Source organism: Salvia hispanica, chromosome 6 (assembly GCF_023119035.1).
Source record: "Salvia hispanica cultivar TCC Black 2014 chromosome 6, UniMelb_Shisp_WGS_1.0, whole genome shotgun sequence".
Taxonomy (NCBI): domain Eukaryota; kingdom Viridiplantae; phylum Streptophyta; class Magnoliopsida; order Lamiales; family Lamiaceae; genus Salvia; species Salvia hispanica.
In genome coordinates, this window is record NC_062970.1 from 28,979,606 (window position 1) to 28,999,563 (window position 19,958).

The 19,958-nt window shown below is 32.0% G+C and overlaps 2 protein-coding genes and 1 non-coding gene across 3 annotated transcripts; 2 read left to right on the top strand and 1 right to left on the bottom strand.

Moving 5' to 3' along the window:
- Positions 1-4,933: 4,933 nt before the first annotated feature.
- On the top strand, positions 4,934-6,842 carry LOC125197533 (protein RGF1 INDUCIBLE TRANSCRIPTION FACTOR 1). The gene is made up of 4 exons (XM_048096294.1): positions 4,934-5,034; positions 5,124-5,369; positions 5,470-5,610; positions 6,227-6,842. The coding sequence occupies exons 1-4, from the start codon at positions 5,032-5,034 to the stop codon at positions 6,569-6,571; spliced, it is 735 nt and encodes a 244-aa protein (XP_047952251.1). The 5' UTR covers positions 4,934-5,031; the 3' UTR covers positions 6,572-6,842.
- A 7,974-nt stretch (positions 6,843-14,816) lies between these two features.
- Positions 14,817-14,890, top strand: TRNAN-GUU. The gene has a single exon. It is a non-coding gene; the product is annotated as a tRNA-Asn (tRNA).
- A 2,830-nt stretch (positions 14,891-17,720) lies between these two features.
- Positions 17,721-19,711, bottom strand: LOC125195082 (protein FAR1-RELATED SEQUENCE 5-like). Its single transcript, XM_048093283.1, has 2 exons — positions 19,591-19,711; positions 17,721-18,664 (listed from the first exon to the last, which is right to left on the bottom strand). The coding sequence occupies exons 1-2, from the start codon at positions 19,709-19,711 to the stop codon at positions 17,721-17,723; spliced, it is 1,065 nt and encodes a 354-aa protein (XP_047949240.1).
- Positions 19,712-19,958: the final 247 nt, after the last annotated feature.

Consider the following 19,958-nt stretch of genomic DNA (forward strand, 5'->3'; position numbering starts at 1 on the left):
GGTAAATGATTTTTAAAAAATAAAATAATAGTACAAAATGCATTAAAAAACACAATGTGTAATATCTTCTTAAATACCTTCCCCCTTGGAGAATGGTTTTTCATGAAAAGAAGACAAATATGGTGGTTATAAGATTTTACCCCTCCATTGATGGAAAGGTAAAGATACCTCTTCAAAATGGGAAAAGTATAATACCTTCTCAAATACCTCTCCCTTTGAAGAATGATTTTTCATGAAAAAAAAGGTAAATAGGATAGATATATAACTTTACCTCTCTCCTTGGAGATGCTCTAAGGAGTATAACATTATACTTTTAGAAGTTATTAATGCATATAAAAAAAATAAACTCGTGTTAATTGAATATATATTAAATCTATTAGAATGTAACAATAGTTATTATCATTATTAGTATTATAAAGTATGATGTATATAGATCTGAAACTATTAACTAATTTAGGTCCACTGTATCTTTTTAGGGTTCATAGATAATATGAAAAAAAGTGAAGAAAAATCTGAAATGTGATTAATTATATTTTCAGTTCATGTGCTTTTAAGTCCAAATTTCATTTTTCAATAACTTAATCTTAAGATCCATTAATCAACCAACAGTCATAGAGGCATATTAAATTGAATGGGCCCTTCAACATATTTGAAAAATGGGCCATATACAGAATTAGAGTTCCAATAAGAAAATTATACGAATCTACTTATGGGGCTCAACATATTCTTGAAGTAACTAAATTTAAACTTCTAGAACTCCACTTTTACATATATAAGTTCCCTAATTTTTTGTATTATAATCCTAAATCACATGATCTGGCAAAAGTTATAGGAAAATGAGGGCACCATCATGTGGGCTGAAGATTAATATGAATATATATACACACAGACACATACATATGGGTCATATATTTATTATATGTGACTAGAATATATAGTTTGGCAGTGAGGACATTGTTGTTAGTCTGATTCACTAGTTTTAAATTTAATGAAAAAATAAAAAATGAGAAATATGAACGATCCCCCCTCGTGCGCTTCAAACGCTGATCCCTTGTGTTTGTTTCGCCACCTCCCTTACATTTTCCCTCTCACTCTTTTACCCTCTTTCTATTTAATATATTTGTAATTTGTTCCATGTTTGATCCTATTTTGAGTGCTACCCGATCGTTCAAATTACTAGTTAATTCGAATAAAAAAAATGACTATGAAAAGAAATTTACAGATAGTAGTAGTAATTCTTTAGTTTAGTGTGTTAGCAAAAGTGTGGAAAGTCACCAATCGATAACAAGTGGACAAATCGGGATGTAGTATCTGAAGATTTAATTAACTTATTAATAACCCATTTGTCTATACGTAGCTTTTAAGTTTCAGAAATCTTATAGGGCGTGTTGGATAATTAGACAACTAGAATTGATACACAAAAATAATTGAAGATGAAAAAAGGGGTAGGAATATTTGGCAAGTCCAAGGAAAAATCACACGTTTGTGAGAATCAGAGTCAGAGCCATAGGATTCTTTGCACGTGAGCTTCATTACTCTCTGCTTCAATAATTACCAGAATTATTATTGTTTCAATTTTTGAAGGTCAAATAAAGAAAATCACCGAAATGCTCCAATTCAATGAAAGTTAACACTACTATTTTCCTTGCCTTGGATATGAGGAAATCGCTTTTGGAATGCTTTTCCTCCCAACCATGAAAACATTATAGTACAAATTAAAATAAATGAGTATTCTCTGTCAGAAAGATGGGAATATTTGCACTTTGCAAAGTGAAATTGTTTCATAAGAACATAACAATATACTGTTTTTCTTATAAATCGGAGAAGAACATTTATTAATGATAAAAAAGTTGTTAATCATTTTTATGAACAAATTTTTAGTGCAGTTGGCCTTCGAATAAAAAAATGCTAGACCTTTTGTATTGTCTCCTGAGTTAAACTTCGACGTCGGTTTTACGGCTCAGCGCATTTGTAAATCGAGAAAACTGTTATGCTGATCTTTTCTTCCTCTTCTTCAAATCTGATATTTGTAGTGAGGATAATATAATTAAATTTTATTATTAATGATTTACTATTATATTATCGATTTTGTAATTCGATTAAATTAAACTTAGAGATAAAATCGAGATATCGTAAATGCTAATTAAGGTCAATATATTTGCTACAAATTAAAATTTGATATTAACGAATAGATTAGATTTCAAGAGCATACATGCAACTGGAACGTGTGTATATTGCACTATAATATAACATCTGAATTATTTTTTGGAAATTTGTTTTTAAAAATTTGCTAGCTATTTCATTTAAACTTATTGTGAATATATACTACTCTCCCATTCTCCCATTCTTGATAGATAAATTTAATTGGGCATGTTTAACAAAAAAGTTATATACCAAAAGGAAAAGAATCAAGTACTAGTTGTCAGTTGATTAGTTCTCCAAAGATAGTCTTACTTTAGATGCATATTTTCTTCAATTTCAGTTTTCATCTAAGGAGGTTGTTAAACTGCTTATAGCAAATGTTATTGGTATTTTTTTCAAGATTTGTTAGACATTCGTAATTTAATATAAAGGGCTACGGCCTTCTTTAGCACAAAAAAAAAAGTTAAAGTTGTGAGAGTCCACTAAAATGATTAACTTTTTGCGTGTAAGAAGTTTCTTTTTTGCAACAATTAATATATCATATATAGTAAAACAATATATTAAATATTCCATTGTATTAGAGAATAGGGAAGAATAAGAGTTGAGAGAGTACTGAGAGAGTACTGAGAGAGTATCGATCGTATATTTTGTTTGTGTTATTACTCCATAGATTCAATTCAATATTTCAGTTTATCTTTATTCTTCTTTTAGGTTGTATTACGATCATACTTCCTCCATTTCATAGTAGTAAAGTCATTTTGCCATTTTGATACGTTTCACCGTAGTGGAGTCATTTTTCTTTTTAGTAAAAGATAATACATTGCTTATAACTTACTTTACTCTCCCTTACTTTATGCAGTAATTATTATCTCTTCATTTCTCTATCTTTTTAATTTCCTACTTTATTCTTCTTTTACTTAACTATTGAAACACCATTTTTCTTAAATCATGTGGCAAAAATAAACACATCCACTACCGCTGAACAAAGGGAATACTACGTACTCAGTTTTCACAACTATAACATGTATATATGGTTTAACTTGAAAACCAACCAAAGAAATAACTAAACAATAAGCCTGTAAAATCAAAGAATTATTTATATATAGGCCATGACTAAAGATTAGAGGCACCTCCAATAACAAGGAATCCTCAAAATTAGGATAAAATAGTTAAATTTATTAGCTCATAATGTGACCAATTAGTGCGCTTAATGAGTTGTGTTTTCTGTCTGCCAAATCCTGTTAAACATAATAATCTCCACTAATTTAGCTAAAAAATAAAAATAATTGTGGAGTGGTTTTGGATTTGTTGTCATGTTGAATATCACAGGAACCCAGTTTCCTCGTATATGTAGTGTCTTGCTTCACTATTGATTTAATCATGAATTCATTACCAAGTTTAAGCACCGCACTTTGATTTCCTACCCTTATGAATTTTCCATTGTATAATATATTCATTAAATTGATGTATATTTGGGCTTTTCTACATTCCATCTGTTCGTCATAATTAAGGTGTGTTTTTTTTGTCAAGGATGTTTAATAGTATATCAATTATTACTATGAAAATGATTCAACTTAGACGAAACCTTTAAAATAGAAAAATGATTTAATTATAATATAACAGAGGGTGTATATTATTATTTCAAATCTAAACACATTAATTCCATCTACTTCAGTAATTATATATAAGTTTTGCAAAATTATCAGTATATCGATATCTTTTTCCTTTCCTTTTTTTTTACAAAGAGCATTCGCTGAAATGACATTTTCATCATATATACCCTAAAATATCTGTCGAATTTCTATAATAAATTTAGTTGCAAACCTATTAATCCTATATTTTATTATATCAATTTATTGTAGCATTTTCTTCTCAATATGATTTCCAGTCAATTACAACTTCGAATGACCAATATTAAATATATATGAACTTAATTAGGAAAAAAAATGCGTCAAACTTGGGACGGCCAAAAACATAGATTAGTCAATATATGAGCCAAATATTACAAGGACAAGATGAGGCCTTGCTAGAACACATTGGTATATGTTTATCGAGGGATTAGAATCCATAAAGAATGATAAAAATGGAAGAACAAAAATAAAATAAAATTATAATGGCACCTATTTCTAGAATGAGTCATTTAGTTTAGGGTTATTAGAGCACTTAACACTAGGAGAGGAGAAATTAATTTATAGGGCCATTTTGTGACACGGGAACAGTGCCCACGTTCTCCTCATATATCTTACTCTTTTTCAGTTTTTTATTCTAGAATGAATTTAGCTGTAGGTAATTTATTTATAGCGTGATCAGTTATAACTATATATAGTTTATGATCCAATATTTGGAATTTTTTAAAAATCTAAAGTTTTGATTTTGGTCAACAACCGAGAATCCACAGTGCAATGCTTCTTGCTAGATTTTTAGGTGGGATATATATAGTACTCCCCCCGTATATTCATTTTTGGGGTGTTCCACTATAAGTGACCTATTTCCATTTTTAGCAAAAAGTCATCTCTCTTACTTTATTCTCCTCCTACTTTATTTTCTCTTCTCTCCTCTACTTTTTCCTCTCTCATACTTTACTCTCTCCACTTTAACTTATTTAAATACCATTCCTTAAATCTCGTGCCCAAAAGAAGTAGGTCACTTATCTTGGGATGCAGGGAGTATATAATAAATGAGTAAAGTTACATACTATTATAAAATGTATTAGTACAAATGTACAATTAAGAAGCTAATTTAATATTAATCTCGTTCATTGTAACTTTCTAAAAAAGTTGTAAATTTTCAAATAATTTCCATAAATAACCGCAGCAAGCATACCGTTAAGCCCTCTCTTCCTCGAGCTTTCATTATTCAAACAAACTATAGCTTGTTCTCTCGATCATCATGGTACTTTCTAACCCTTACTAACAATAATTGTATGTAATTTTGACAATTGATCGTATCATATTAGTATAATTGATTTGTTGTGAAATTAGGGAGGTGAGAAACCTGCATGGTTGGAGGCCCTGTATCTGCAGAAATTCTTCGAGCCTTGCTCAATTCACGACGCAGCAAAGAAGAATGAGAAGAATATATGCTGCTTGGATTGCTGCAACAGCATCTGCCCCCACTGCGTCCTCTCCCATCGCTCCCACCGCCTTCTGCAGATTCGCAGATACGTCTACCATGAGGTCGTCCGCTTGGAGGATCTTGAGAAGCTCCTGGACTGCTCCAACATCCAGGTTTTTATTTATTTATTTATTATCTTATTATCAGAATTTTGAGTTGCTAATTAATTTAATGCTGATGATTAATGGTTTTGTGTGGTGAATTGAAATTCAGGCGTATACGATCAATGCTGCGAAGGTGTTGTTTATAAAGAAGAGACCTCAAAATAGGCAGTTCAAAGGGGCTGCAAACTACTGTACATCTTGTGATAGGAGCCTCCAAGAGCCTTTCATCCATTGCTCTCTCGGTTGCAAGGTACATGCTTTTCCATCTCTCGTTTTTCATAATTTAATTAGTCAAAATCACTACTTAATTCTGTGATTTCTTACTTTAATTGGATGTTTTCATGTTAAGTCCCTACTGTGTGATTGTAATTTCAGTGTTTGAGTACTGAAATTTGAGTTCAGTTTTCATAATTAGCATAGGTCAATACATTTTGTTAAAAGTTGCAAGTATGATCTGAATTTTGAGTTCATCAGTTTCAACAATTAGCATAGTTCATTACATTATATATGATGGATGTAAACTAGAATGATTATCTGAATTTTGAATTCAGCTTCCACAATTAGCAAAGTTCAGCAGAGATTGATGGAAATTAATTGGAATTTAATTATCTGAATTTTAAAATGATATTGTACTAATAAGCACTAGGCAGTATGATTATATAATACAAAAAATCCCAATTGTCATAGTTTTAGAGGCATGAATTAAGGTGCTTTTGAGGCTAGGGTTTTGACCGCTGTAATTATGAGTTGAATCACACGATTACCGTACGTGTTCAGAATTATAAAATCATGAAAACAGGTGGCCATTAAATTTCTAATATTTTTATTATAAATTTATAACAATAATAGTTTGGCATGATAATTAGGTCGAATTTGTGCTGAAGCACTACTATGATTTATCCCAATTGTTGAGAGTGTGCAAGACTCTCCAACTTGGTCCGGACTTCTTCATCCCTCAAGACATCGGCGACGATGAGACGACAAACGAGACACCCCATTCGACCGTGGTGGACAGTAGCGACGAGCCCCTGAGCTCATCATCGGGCTCATCAGGGTCCCACAACATGAGCTTCTCGTGCACCGGGTTCGTGAGGAAGAAGAGGAGTGGGCTTTATGTGTGTAGAAGATTGGCTAATAAGATAAGGGGAGAGGACATGGCCACTAGCATGAGTAGAAGGAAAAGAGTTCCTCATAGGTCACCTTTGTGTTAGGACAATAAAACAATCAAATAATAAATAGTTAATGATTATTAAATTACTCATTTTTTGGGGGGAATTCCATCAAGATTATAAAGAATCATATGAGTTTCTTGAGACATTTTGGGTTAATTATTAATTAAAATACTTTGTCGGGTTGGTTTGTCTTAATGGCATCACGTGGTTTCCCATTTCCCAAGTTAGGGTTTTGTACATTTTTGCAAAATTCAATTCTCGAAATATCAATATTGTTGTATGGTGATTGTATTGAATCGCTTTGGGTGTTTCTATGCAAGGTTGTTGTCTCAAGACTCGAATCCCTCAAAAAACAATCAGACAAATTAATGAAAGTAATAATATAGGCTTTCGACATTATTATATTCTACCACTTGTTCTTATTTCGTGGACGTTTTTTACTGTTTATCATATTTTTAAAAAAATTATTCTAATGCAGTAATAATTTAGTTTTTCATTTTCGGTAAATATTTTATTTGTAACGTTCACAAAATGAAAAATTACAGTAGCTAGGCTCATAGTAGTAACATTGTTTGAAAATGTACAACTGAAGCATTATTCCTAGCTCCTGTCTTCTCTCAGTTGATAGCATTATAGTAGTATAAAATAATTCAAATAATAGGCATTCATTTACACAATTATTAAATGAATTTTGCAGCTGCATATTTTAGTTTCAGTATTTTTCATTTGAGCTAAAAGTATAAAATTACAGGAATCGGATGACATCCCTTTTTGTAATACACTCTTCGAACATTGTAATTTGGGACTAACGATTTGCAATCGTATGGGCTGAGAAAAAAATTAAAGGCCCATTCACAGGCCCTACTTGTAAGCCCATATTGATTCCTTATGCTTAATTCCTGTTCAGGGTTTAGGCCCTAAAGCCCAAGTCCAGTTATAAATTTCTAAAACACTGGATATTTAGTCATAAGCCCAAGTTCGTGTTCAATCGGTTATTGGTTCCATATAAGTAGTATATGAGTATTTAGCCTTTTATTACTACAGTATATGTTTGATAATTTGTGTAACCAAATATGATGAAATTATTCCCTCTATCCCTAAAAATTTATTACTACAATTTACTTAATACAGGTTTTAATAAATGTAATAGAAAATGGAAAGAAAAAGTTAGTGGAATGTGAGTCCTATTTTTATATACATCTCTCTGTAGTAAAGGTGTTTTCTTCGACATGGGATTTAAAATTATTAAAAGTGAGTTAAGTGAAAAGAGAATAAAGTAGGAAAAGAAAAAAGTAGAGGGATGGAGATGTAAAATAAAAAGAAATATATTGTTTTTGCCCAAAAATGAAATGACTCTGCTATAGTAGGACAACCGAAATAAAAATACGACTTAGCTATAGAGAGACAGATGGAGTATTAGTTTTATAATAAAATATAACTCAATTCACTCTCACTCTCACTCACATTTTATTATGAAATTAAAAGTATAACTCACATTCCACTAGCATTTTCTACCCATTTTAACCAACAAAGTCAAACAATCTTTTAAAACATAACCTAGTCAAATGGGTGAGACGTCTAATGAGGACCAGAGGTAGTACAGTTTAGAGACATTGACACTTCAAAAAAATAAAAACTGTATTTAACTAGTTTTCTTGTTAAATGATACTCCATGTAGAACCTAATTGTAATGAAGAAGGCCTCGCGTCAATGTTTTCCCGAAATCAAGATCAACACATGAATTGTGCGTACATCATCCAAATTCCAATTTCCACCACAATAAATTGCATAGATCTTTGAGCCTAAATGCATAATTAAGGAAAACAAAATAGGGTTCTGAAGTGTGCAATGAGGAATGAGGTGGAAGGAATTTCACACACGAAATTCATGGAGAGCACGTGCTTGACTAACCCTAGCTCATGCTCATCTAGTGGCTGCACGTCCCAAATTCTCTTGCCTTTTTTCCCTCTCCCTCTGCCCTACCATCAAAGATATTGCAGATTCCCAATACCATACACCTTTGCCAAAAAAGTCATTAAACTTGTTCATATTCACACCCTATGTTGGTTGACCAACTAAAGTCTCGTATCGTCCGAGAAATTAATTAAAATTCCCTCGAACAAGTGATGATTGTAATGATACGAACAACTTAGTTCGATGCTGTGGGGCATAGGGTATTCGCATTGCTCATTTCGAACGAAGCCTAGGGCTTGAATATAATCTAAAGTGAATTATACCGTGTAGATGTTGAGTCCGAGGGAAATTACTATAAATAGGGCCAAAGTTCTTCCCCAACTCTTCAAGACATTCGAGCCACATCTAACATAACTGGTGTAAAGTTCACTCTATGTCTATTGAGATGGCGACGGAGATCAGTCTCTTGAATCTTAAAAACCCTAATTTCGTATTTGGGGAATTTTGGGCTGCCGCAGTTTCTGATTTCTGCATATGTAGAGAAGGAGACGACGATGATGACGATGATGGAGATGACACCAAAAAAGTGGCGCCGGCAGCCTAATTTAAGGTGCCTAAGCTACTTGTTTAGGGTTATGTAAAATGTAATGTGAGTGTTTTTCTTAAAAAAAAAAAAAAAAAGATATGCTCCATATTTAAGAGTTTCTACTAGCATAGATGTAGTGTTATACATAGTCGCCAAGATCATATGTAAACGTTGATTTACCTCAATAAAAATGACTGGGCATATATGTTTATTACTATAATTTTCGGGGTCATTGTTATTAATTTGCAGGTTAATTTTAAAATGTGTTTTATATCATCCATTTCAGAGTTACTCCGATGAAGTACGCATGAAAACAATAAAGAAATGATATTATATGAAGTTATTGTATACTCAATTTGTGACCGCCATTGTTAAAAAGTATTGATACGTGACCTTGCCAAGTTAAGTTCATCGATCAATCAAATTATTCAGTCACTAATTTTTTTAAAATATAATGTACGTAGTCTGTTTTAATCACATAATCGCCTGATATTTAGGCACTTAATTTTCAATAGTATATATATATATATATATATATATATATATATGTATAATGTTCAGTGTCCCTGTCACGATTCACGAATTGCCTCCTATATTAATTCGACTAGGCAAGGCTGAGAAATATCTGAAAAAATTAGAGCACTTTAATTTATGGCATTTGGGCATTGGAACTCTTTTTCGATCTGAGACATCGTTTTGTTAAATAGGTGAAATCCTATTCCTATATCTTGACATTCTTGAAAGATGCCAACCGTTTTTTTACCGTGGGTTTAATTACTTTTTCTTTGTATGTTTTGTTTATCGATCATTTTTATATTTCATGGGTTCTTTTTTTTTTTTTTTTTTAATCTTTGATTCCACTCTGTATGTGCTCGCCACTGAGCACTGTGGATTTGTGCAATTGAAGAGCTATCTGAAACTGTTGAGATCCATATAAAATATCCACGAGTTCAAGCACTAGCATCGAAATTATAATTCTTTGAATATATTTCCTCAGGAACGTAATCAATTGCTAATTAATTACCAATCCCAAATTGAGACCAATTTTCAACCATTAGATTAGAAGATCTTGTGGTTAATATAATGTCAAGTGTAATATATTTTAAATTTAAATAATTATTAATTAAATTAAAAGGATATTAATGTCAAATTCTATATGTAGTAATTATAACTAACTACTTTCTCTCTCCTCAAAATCATCTCAAATCTTTAAATTTACGTAACTCTTTCAATTTAAATTATTTTTTCGCAAAAAATATATCAAATTAAAGATAATTTAATAAGGATTCCAACGAGATCTCAATTGCATATGTTCCGACGATGTTCGGGTGATGAAATTTGATAAATTATATTTCAATTTCCGTACACGTTGATAAGCAGCTATTTTCAACAAATGCAACAAAAAATCTCAATATATTGTAGGCAAAATCTCAATATTATGCATGTCCAATCTCAATAAAAATGTGTTGATATTTTCTTGTCCTTGTGTTGATATTCTAATGTCATATTGTTGATATTTGTAATACACAATGTTGATATAAAAAAACACTCACGAAAATTATCATATGATAACATAATGACGATATTACCCTTTTGTTGATATTTTATCTACTATTTATTGAGATTTTGTGAGCTTTAATCTCATCCACTCATTTTAAAATTCAAGGGTGGAGATTTAGTCTTAATTTTGGATTAGGGTGCTAAAAGCATTAGAATAGGACCCTATTTCCTCGTAATATAATTATAATCTAGGATATGATTCTTGAAATTATAATTCTTGGAAATATAATTCCTCACAATATAAGTACTAAAGAATAGGATTCATCTATTTGGAAATATATCAGTATTCTAACACTATAATTTCATTTATTTAAAATAATTTTTTAATAAGAGAGTTCTCTATTGCTGGAATAGCATTAAAACTATAAAAGCAATACAAACTAATGTTATTTTAAAATAAAATTTGTATTTGAATCAGACACATGAAGACTATACATTGACTCTTAAGTCATCAAGTAGAGATATAAATTAGAAAACATCACAAGCTTGATCTAATTTCAGGACATTCTGAATCAACATGTTGATTGTAATAAATACAAAAAAAATAAACAATTATAAATGGATCCATATTTTTATTGATGAACTTACAACGGGGATTTACATGGATTTATAGGCTTTTACAATCAATACGTTGTAACTCATGTATCAATCCTAACTAGGTAGTCTATCAATCGAGAATCACTCCTCTTGATTTGTGATTTGGTATTCCTTCATATAGTATTCAGGATTCAAATTTGGCAAAGTATTTTCCTCAATTTTCTCCTTGATAAAATGATTGAAGATTCAACCCTACTATCAATTTCTTTCGCCATAATATTTCGGTAAGGCAACTTTTGATCCTCACATAATTCTCCTTCAACACTAGACAGTGCCACTATCTTTTGTTTCTTGCTCATCAAAGTCACCAAGTTTTCTCCTACGAATCGAAGGTGAACTATCATGCGATAGATATTCTATCATTCAGATTTTTGGCCCAATTAGCAATAGTGTACCCATGTATATCCAACTGGCCCAATTATTAATTATTATATATGCATAATCTACTACGAGATGCACGCAACATTTTGCATGTATGATAGCCTAATCGATCAATTGAAGACATAAACGATTTAGGTAAATAAAATTCAAAGATCACATATTGAAAAATCTGACAAAGCGAGTATTAATTCGTGATAGAAAATAACATATATGATATGTACATAACTAACGGAGAGTATATTGCTAACTCAATACCTAATTGCTAACTACAACTAAATAATAGCCATTAGATATTCAAATTAAGGGCCTAGATCATCAACTAAGAAATATCAATACGATCAACAAAAAACGTCAATAAAGCCATAGGATTAATTCCATAAAATATCAATAGGGGTATTAATGTCAATTAACTACATGTTTAGTTATAACTAACTTTTAAAAGAAATCTCAAAACTTTAAATTCATATAACATATATCAAATTAAAGATAATTTTACAAGGATTCCAACGATATCATATATGCATATGTTCCGACGTCAAAATTTGAAAAAAATTCGAAAATTTTTCAATTTTTTCGTAAAGCAGAAATGTCAACATACTATATAAAATATGTCAATATAATACATGTAGAATGTCAATATAAGCAATGGGTTAACATTCTTAAAGTATCGTGTTGACATTCTCAAAGCATTGTGTTGATATTTCCGAAACACTATATTGACATTTTCATCTAAAACCCTAATTTGGCGTTTTTTTTTTATCTTTTTTTATTTTATTAATAAAAACGAAAATTACACGTGGCAAATTGTAGACCACACGTTTTCTAAAATCCTATGGCCTTAAATTAGTTGTAGTTAGCAATTAAATGATGAGTTAGCAATTGATCACTCCCCCATAACTATATAAGTTAAATTACAAAATGTAGACAAACCTCCCAACAACAAGATCAATAGAATATTTAATATTTAATAATCAAATGGGCTAGGTTGTTTCTTTTTGTGGAACTTGAGCTTGATCCAATTCCAGCTCTTGGAAGCCCCCTTCTTGACCTTCTTGGCCGCCACCTTCGAACTTCTCTTTGGCCACCTCCGCCGCGTATCTCAGCCGATCCGACAACTTTGGTGGCTGTCCCAGCCTCCGCGGCTGCTTTGGCGTAGGCGAGTACGACCCTTCGGCCCACGGGTTGTCGTACATAGTGATTGGTTTTTCAGATCACCTCAAGAAAAAAGACCGGCCTTCCTTGAGAAGATAGGCCTTTTTTGGGGAGGAGGCTTCTCGTTTTTTCCGTGATTTTCTATTGTTAGGTTTCAGATTTATGCCTTTTATATTGGAATGGTGTATGATTGGGAGGAGGCACTTGAATCATGCCAATGGTTTAGGGTTTACTATAAGTAGTAGTTTTCGGTTTTAATTTGCGTTTTAACACACAATATGATTTAATTCTTCATTTGTATATGAACTAAAACTTATGCGTATAAAACATGAATATTTTATAATTATTCTGATTTATTACACAATTATTAATATCTCCCAAATTAGCATTGATGTATATGTTTGTTAATGCAATATATGGCGATAAACAAAGGATGTATACTAAACAATGTTGATCGTGCAAAAATTTTGATTTGAGGTGTTGAGTCGTACAACAAATAATTACTACATATCATTTGATAAGTCAAAGGGTTTGAACCATCACATTTCAGTTTTTTTTTACATCAAGGCCGGAGATCGGGTTGTTTTTCTTGAAAAAAAATATATTAAAAATTCGTGTATTTACAGCCAAAGAACCTTTTAATGAATTATTCCTTTTAGTTGTTACTCAGATTTTGCTTTGTTACTTTGGATATTTTCAAGGATCGGGTTGATAGACGTGTTCATATAATTCGCGATATATAGTCCTCGGTGTTAATTTATCTAAACATAATACTCCGTATAACTTAATTATAAATTTATAATAGAGAAGAGGCCAAAACTAGCTTTGAATATTTGCCTATTTTATGATTTTGGTCCCTTTACTTTTTGAATTTTTGCATTCTGAACATTTCAACTCATATCACATTGGTCTTACACTAACAATTCCGTCAATTTTACACGGTTTTAACCCGATTTTGACTGATTTTTAAACGGTTTTAACCTGAATGGGTATGTTAAAACCATTAAAATCGGTCAAAATCGGGTTAAAACCGTTTAAAAATTGACGGAATTGTTAGTGTAGGACCAATTGTGATACGAGTTGAAATATTCAGGATGCAAAATTTCAAAAGATAAAGTGTAGGACTAAAATCTTAAAATGGACATATCAGGACCAGTTTTCATCCATTTCATTCCTTTGCTTGGTAGTATATTTTTTACTTAGCATCATTCCTTTGAAATCACTATTCCATTCCCCATGTAAATATCCATTCCTTCTGTTTAACAAAGAATTGGTCATTTCATTCCATTCTCATCTCTTCTTAGTTTAGATTTTAACAATATTATATTTAAATATTATCTTAATTTTATAATTTTTAAATGTTACTATAATAGGGTTATGATCAATTGCTAACTTTCTTAAGTTGCTAACTTGCTAATTTATCAACGCAGTGTATTAAACATATCAATACGATGACATTAAAATGTCAACACATAATTTTGTTAAACTTCAATATAATGTGTTGATATTATGTGTTGACATTTTAATGTAATCGTGTTGACATTTTTAATACACTGTATTGATGAGTTGGCAAAATTAGCAACTTAAATAGTTAGCAGTATAACGCACCCCTACTATAATAAAACTAATATTTCAAAAAATTTAATAATTGAAAAAAAAAATCTAAACACTGGAAACAGACAATTCCAAGGGATGTTCCAATTACAGATCCAATTCAAACTTGATAACATTATGTTCGTAATAATTAATTTAGTAATAACAATTAATTAAAACTGAGATTAAATTATAAAATAATTAATTGTTCAGATTTTATTTCTCAAGCATAAATATGAAATCAATTAAGTAATAACAATTCTAATACTCTGTATTCTTTGCACTTACCCAATACAAGAATAGAATGGAATTATCATTGCATTTCAATCTCCATTCCATAATATAAACATAGGCTAAGATATTCAATATGTAGTTTGAGGTTCCATTTCAGAAAGTTTTTCCTATAACACATTAATTTTCACACTTAAATTGTGGTAGATTGAGATGTAGAAGAAAGAAACTTAAGTGTAATAGTAGATTAATCTATTAAATTAACAACAAGCTGGAATAGCTCAGTTGGTTAGAGCGTGTGGCTGTTAACCACAAGGTCGGAGGTTCAACCCCTCCTTCTAGCGATTATTTTATTCCCTTTTTTTTCTTTTTCTTTTTTTAATTTATGGGCTCATTTTCGTGTTTTCAATTAATTCCCTAATTATTGGGCATAGGTATTGGGCTCTGGTAAGTATTAGTATTACAAATACTTATATATACATACGTTAAGATATCAAAAATCCAAATTTTGGAGATCGTTTCAGTGAGTTTTAATTATACAAACATACGTACACAAATCTGAAGTACATTAATTTCGTCCAACAATAACTTAATATCTTTAAGCATTGTTTTTTTATACATATATCCGCATTGGGAATATATAATCAAGCACATATATCTCGGTGCGGATCACCTCCCGCATCTCCTAATTCATCTTCAAATCCACAAATGTAAAACTGACATGTGGATAATTTTTTTTATATATAAAAAGCCTATTAAAACTCAAACTATTCAAATCTATCTTCTAATCCATGAATGAAAAATAGACACATGGATCTTCTTAAAAAATTAAGATTATACTAAATATCAAAACTACCTTCAAAACAATTTCTCTCCATGTCTTCACGAGAAGCTGGTTCTCTCTCCTAAAGTTTCTGCAAACTAACTCTCCTAAAATTTTTTAGAACTAACGAAACAACCTTTAAAATAATTCTCTCAATATCTTCTCTAACGAGAAGCTGGTTCTCTCTCCTACAATTTCTGAAAATTAATTTCTAAAAAGAGCTATGAAAAAAACTTTTTGCCTGCTTCAAATATTGAAAACAGCAAATAATTTTAAACCATATTTTTGTTCAAACTTCTACAAAGCTAACGGTAGAAAACTGAAATTAGCAGTAATTGCAAAATCCTAAGAGGTCGATCAGCAACATGGATACATCACAGGATATAGGAGAAAAGAAAAGCTGGGAGATGTGAGTTACCAACGCTGATAGAAAATAACAGAAGCATCCACACTAATAATGATTAATGAGTGGCATTGCATATCTCCACATTCTTCGTAGGCCTGTTTACTTATCATCTTTCCAGCATCAAATATTCATTTTTTATACATAAACACCAAGCTTTTAATGAAATGCAATGCGTAAAGCTGAAAAGAGCTATGAAATGAGCGACACTACACAATCAATTCACTGCCACATAGCTAATTCCTTACATATATATATATATACTCTAATACATATTCACTTCACATCAAAGTTGCTAAAGACAATAATTCCTCTGCTCTTATGTATAGAAGTACACTACACAATCAATTACTCCCATTAAAGAATCACTATTTCTAGATTATTTTCCCGCAAAGCAGCAACAACAAAATTTCAAATATACTCCAACCAAGCAGCTAAAATAATGAAACCACAAAATTACCATAAAAACTTCAAAATAGTTCACAGCAAACTAATTGAGTACATCAATTTTTTTCTAGTTCAAGCTCTAACACAATTGGTCTTTAATGCATAAAAATTTCAAAAATAGCAAAACAGTAATCCAGATAATTTGCTCTTCTTCATTGCAAGCAAGCTTGAATCTCTTTCTACGCCCAATTTATGATGTATTTTGAGGATCAAAAGCAGTGTACGATAAGTTCCAGTAGTCATCATTGATAAGCACAATCCCTTCAGATTCCCGCGTAGAAGAAGCTTTCCTGTAGTCATCATTGATGAGCACAATCCCTTCAGACTCCCGCGTAGAAGAAGCATGTTCCGCACAACTCTTTATTGCTTTTGATTTCCGCTTTTTACTGATAGCCTGTTCCAAAGCATTCTTCGGTCTCTTACATGTTTTGTATGTAACCCTTCCTTTAGGTTTCAAGCCTTTGATTTGATTTTCATCGCAGTCACCTTCGGTTGCAACATCTCCGACCTTCTTTGCCTCAACAACAACACTTTTTCCCTTCTCTACCATTCCATCAATGGCGTTTCCCATTTTCAAGAGACATTCCATGGCATAAGCAAAACAATCTTCACTCTCGGCTGCCTTGCCTGTCAATTGTATGAATGAGTGACATAACTCTTTATATCGTTGTTTCTTTCGGGTTTTTTCATCAACAACAACAGCTCCTTCCTTGCAAACTCTTGTCATCCCACTCTTAGCATGTTTGGTCCATCGCTTTAAGATATATTTATCGGGTATTCGCATGACATTCATTAATGTAAAGACTTTTAAACTATGTGAGCATAAAATACCCGAGAATTCAAACTTTCTACAGCTGCAAGAAATGGAACCTTCACTGGAATCGTATGTGACAATATGTTCATAAGCCCGATCAAGAGGTCTAACCTTATATATTCTTGAACTTCCAAGTTGACTCTCACTCTCAATCTTGCTTTCGAATGTCTTCCTCAACTCCTCATTAAATAAAGCAAATACCTTATGTGTATATATGGCAGCTCCATGCTTTAGGAGATGGAATGGAAAAGTCATGACAAGAGAACTTTGAGCATTTTTGAAATCTTCAGCAACTTCTTTCTCGCGTCGATCATCTATCAACCTTTGAAAATGATGGAACACCTCAACAATGTTGTTTTTATAATTTACATAATGTTTCACAACAGCATTCATGCACTCACTTCGTTGAGTTGTTATTATATCAGCGCAAAATGTATTTCATCCATATACCAATGCCCATTTTTCCCTTAGAGAAAACATTCTTGCCAACCACTGATTATCTTGCAAGTTGTATTTCTCTAACATTTCATTCCATGCCCCGAGGAATTCCGATTCTTCTTCAAAGTCGTACACACAACGACTAAAATCAGCTGCAAATGTGTTCTTAAAACTCGAAAAAACACTTGAAAGATGGATCGCTGCATTCTGAAAAATGTGCCAAACACACAAGCGATGGTAAGTAGATGGTCACTTGGAAGCTAAAGCAGCGCTCATCGCTTGATCTTGATCAGTTAAGATCGTCTTTGGTCGTTTTCCCATCATGGCATCTTCAAATGCACTAAACAACCACTCAAAAGTTTCAATTGTTTCGTCGTATAATAGTGCTGCACAAAACACAACTGTTTGTTTGTGATGATTTACGCCGACGAACAAAGCAATTGGTCTACCATCTCGATGTTTTCTATAGGTAGTATCAAAGCAAACAACATCACCAAAATGACCAAAATCTTGTATCATTCTACCATCGGTCCAAAATATATTGGTAATTAGATCTTCCGCGTCCAGCTGTATTGCATAGTAAAAGTGTGGATCCTCACTTATCATCCTTTGTAAATATTGTAACACACCTCCACAATCACCTTGTTTAATCCCCGAAGTCCTCTTAGTTCTCAAATAATTCTTCAAATCAATATGAGTGAAACCAAGATGTTGAATTCCACCAGATTCTTTTGCCATTATATCCAGAATTTTCTTTGGAGGCAACCCACAACTTTGAGCATCATCAACTTGAGTTTGTTGAACATTAGACAATTGCCGGAAACATCTAAACATGTAAGACTGTTCCGGATCACACAAATCATGATTGTGTTCTTCAACAAATTTCACAATACGAAACTCTCCACTGTATCTACAGTTGATTTTCAACATAGCCTTACATCCACACCTAATTTCAGGACGAGGTCTCTTCACTGTAACAACTCGACTGTCTGTTGCTCTAAAACCTTCTTTACAACAGCAAAAAGTTACGTCCAAAGCCTTGCCTGTAATTGGATCCTTATGAGCAGATATTTTTCGAGTTCCAAATCCTGTTGCTTTAGCATAATTCATATAAAAATCATATGCCTCAGCTTCGGTTTCAAACTCCATTCCCATCTTAGGAATAGAGTCTTGTGATATAGAATCATCCATACCTACAAATAAAAAATGAAAAGTAAACAGAAACAACATCAACTTCTTTAAAAAAAAAAAAACCATGCAACAAATCAAAATCCATTCAACCATGTTTCACTTTCAGAGCTCCAAACATTGCCACTTTCTGTTTTTTCTATTATATAACTTTAAGTACATATTAAAGAAAACTACTTAGTTAAGATTTTGATTTTATGTTTAAAAGATTGAACATACATATCTGTAACAATTTATCGAACACAAAACAATTGTCTATAATAAACAATTGTTCTAACATAACTCATTTAAAAAAATGCAACTGAGCCATAACGTGAAATCAGAATAAAAAAATGCAAAATTTTTACCTTTTTGGATGCTTCAAAGCAATTACTTGTGAATGCTTTTTATCAAATAGTATATTGTGAGCTTCAATGGAGAAGCTTCAATGGAGAACGAGATGAAAGGTTGATTCTGAAAATGAAGATGAAAGGTTGTTTTGATATTTTGGTGATATTTAGGGCGGTAATTTTAGGCGGTAATCTTGGAAATATTTTAATTTTTTAAGAAGATTCGAATAGTTTGAGTTTTAATAGGCTTTTTATATATAGAAAAAGATCATCCACATGTCAGTTTTACATTTGTGGATTTGAAGATGAATTAGGAGATGCGGGAGGTGATCCGCACCGCATATATCTTGCCAAAAAATGCAGTCTCATCCCGTTATTTAGAATTTTAAATTTTCAAATAAGCAATAAATGTGGCCTAAATCCAAGCAAACCAGAATAAATTAACATATATTCATATAACGTACTACTCCTATAACATAGAAAAATTTATATAGATGAACATGAAAACGATCATGGATTCTCTTCTCTCGGATCAATGCTGATCGACTACATATCATACATTGACTTGACTATTTGAAATAGCTAGGCTGCCACGGCGACACATGAGTCGGCGTCATCGTCATCGTCATCGTCGCCCTCTGGTGTTGTAAACTGGTTAAAACCACAAATCAGTCGAGGCGCCTCCAACCGATCTCCGAGCTTCTCGCCACAAACAATCGCCATATTCGGCAACACAAAAACTCAAAATATAGTATGAACTAATGTTATGGCTTGAGTGTTAATTTAAAACATGCTATATCATCTCCAATTTATAGGTCGGAGTCGGAATTGTGTGGTCCAGTTGAGGCAGTGAGAAAATGTGGAGTTGTGTAGCTATCGAAGAGCACGATTTGTAAGGCAGAGGAATTTGAGAAGAGATGCAGGTAGTTGGCGTCCACAAAAATACGTGCATAAGGCGTGCTCATGGCGG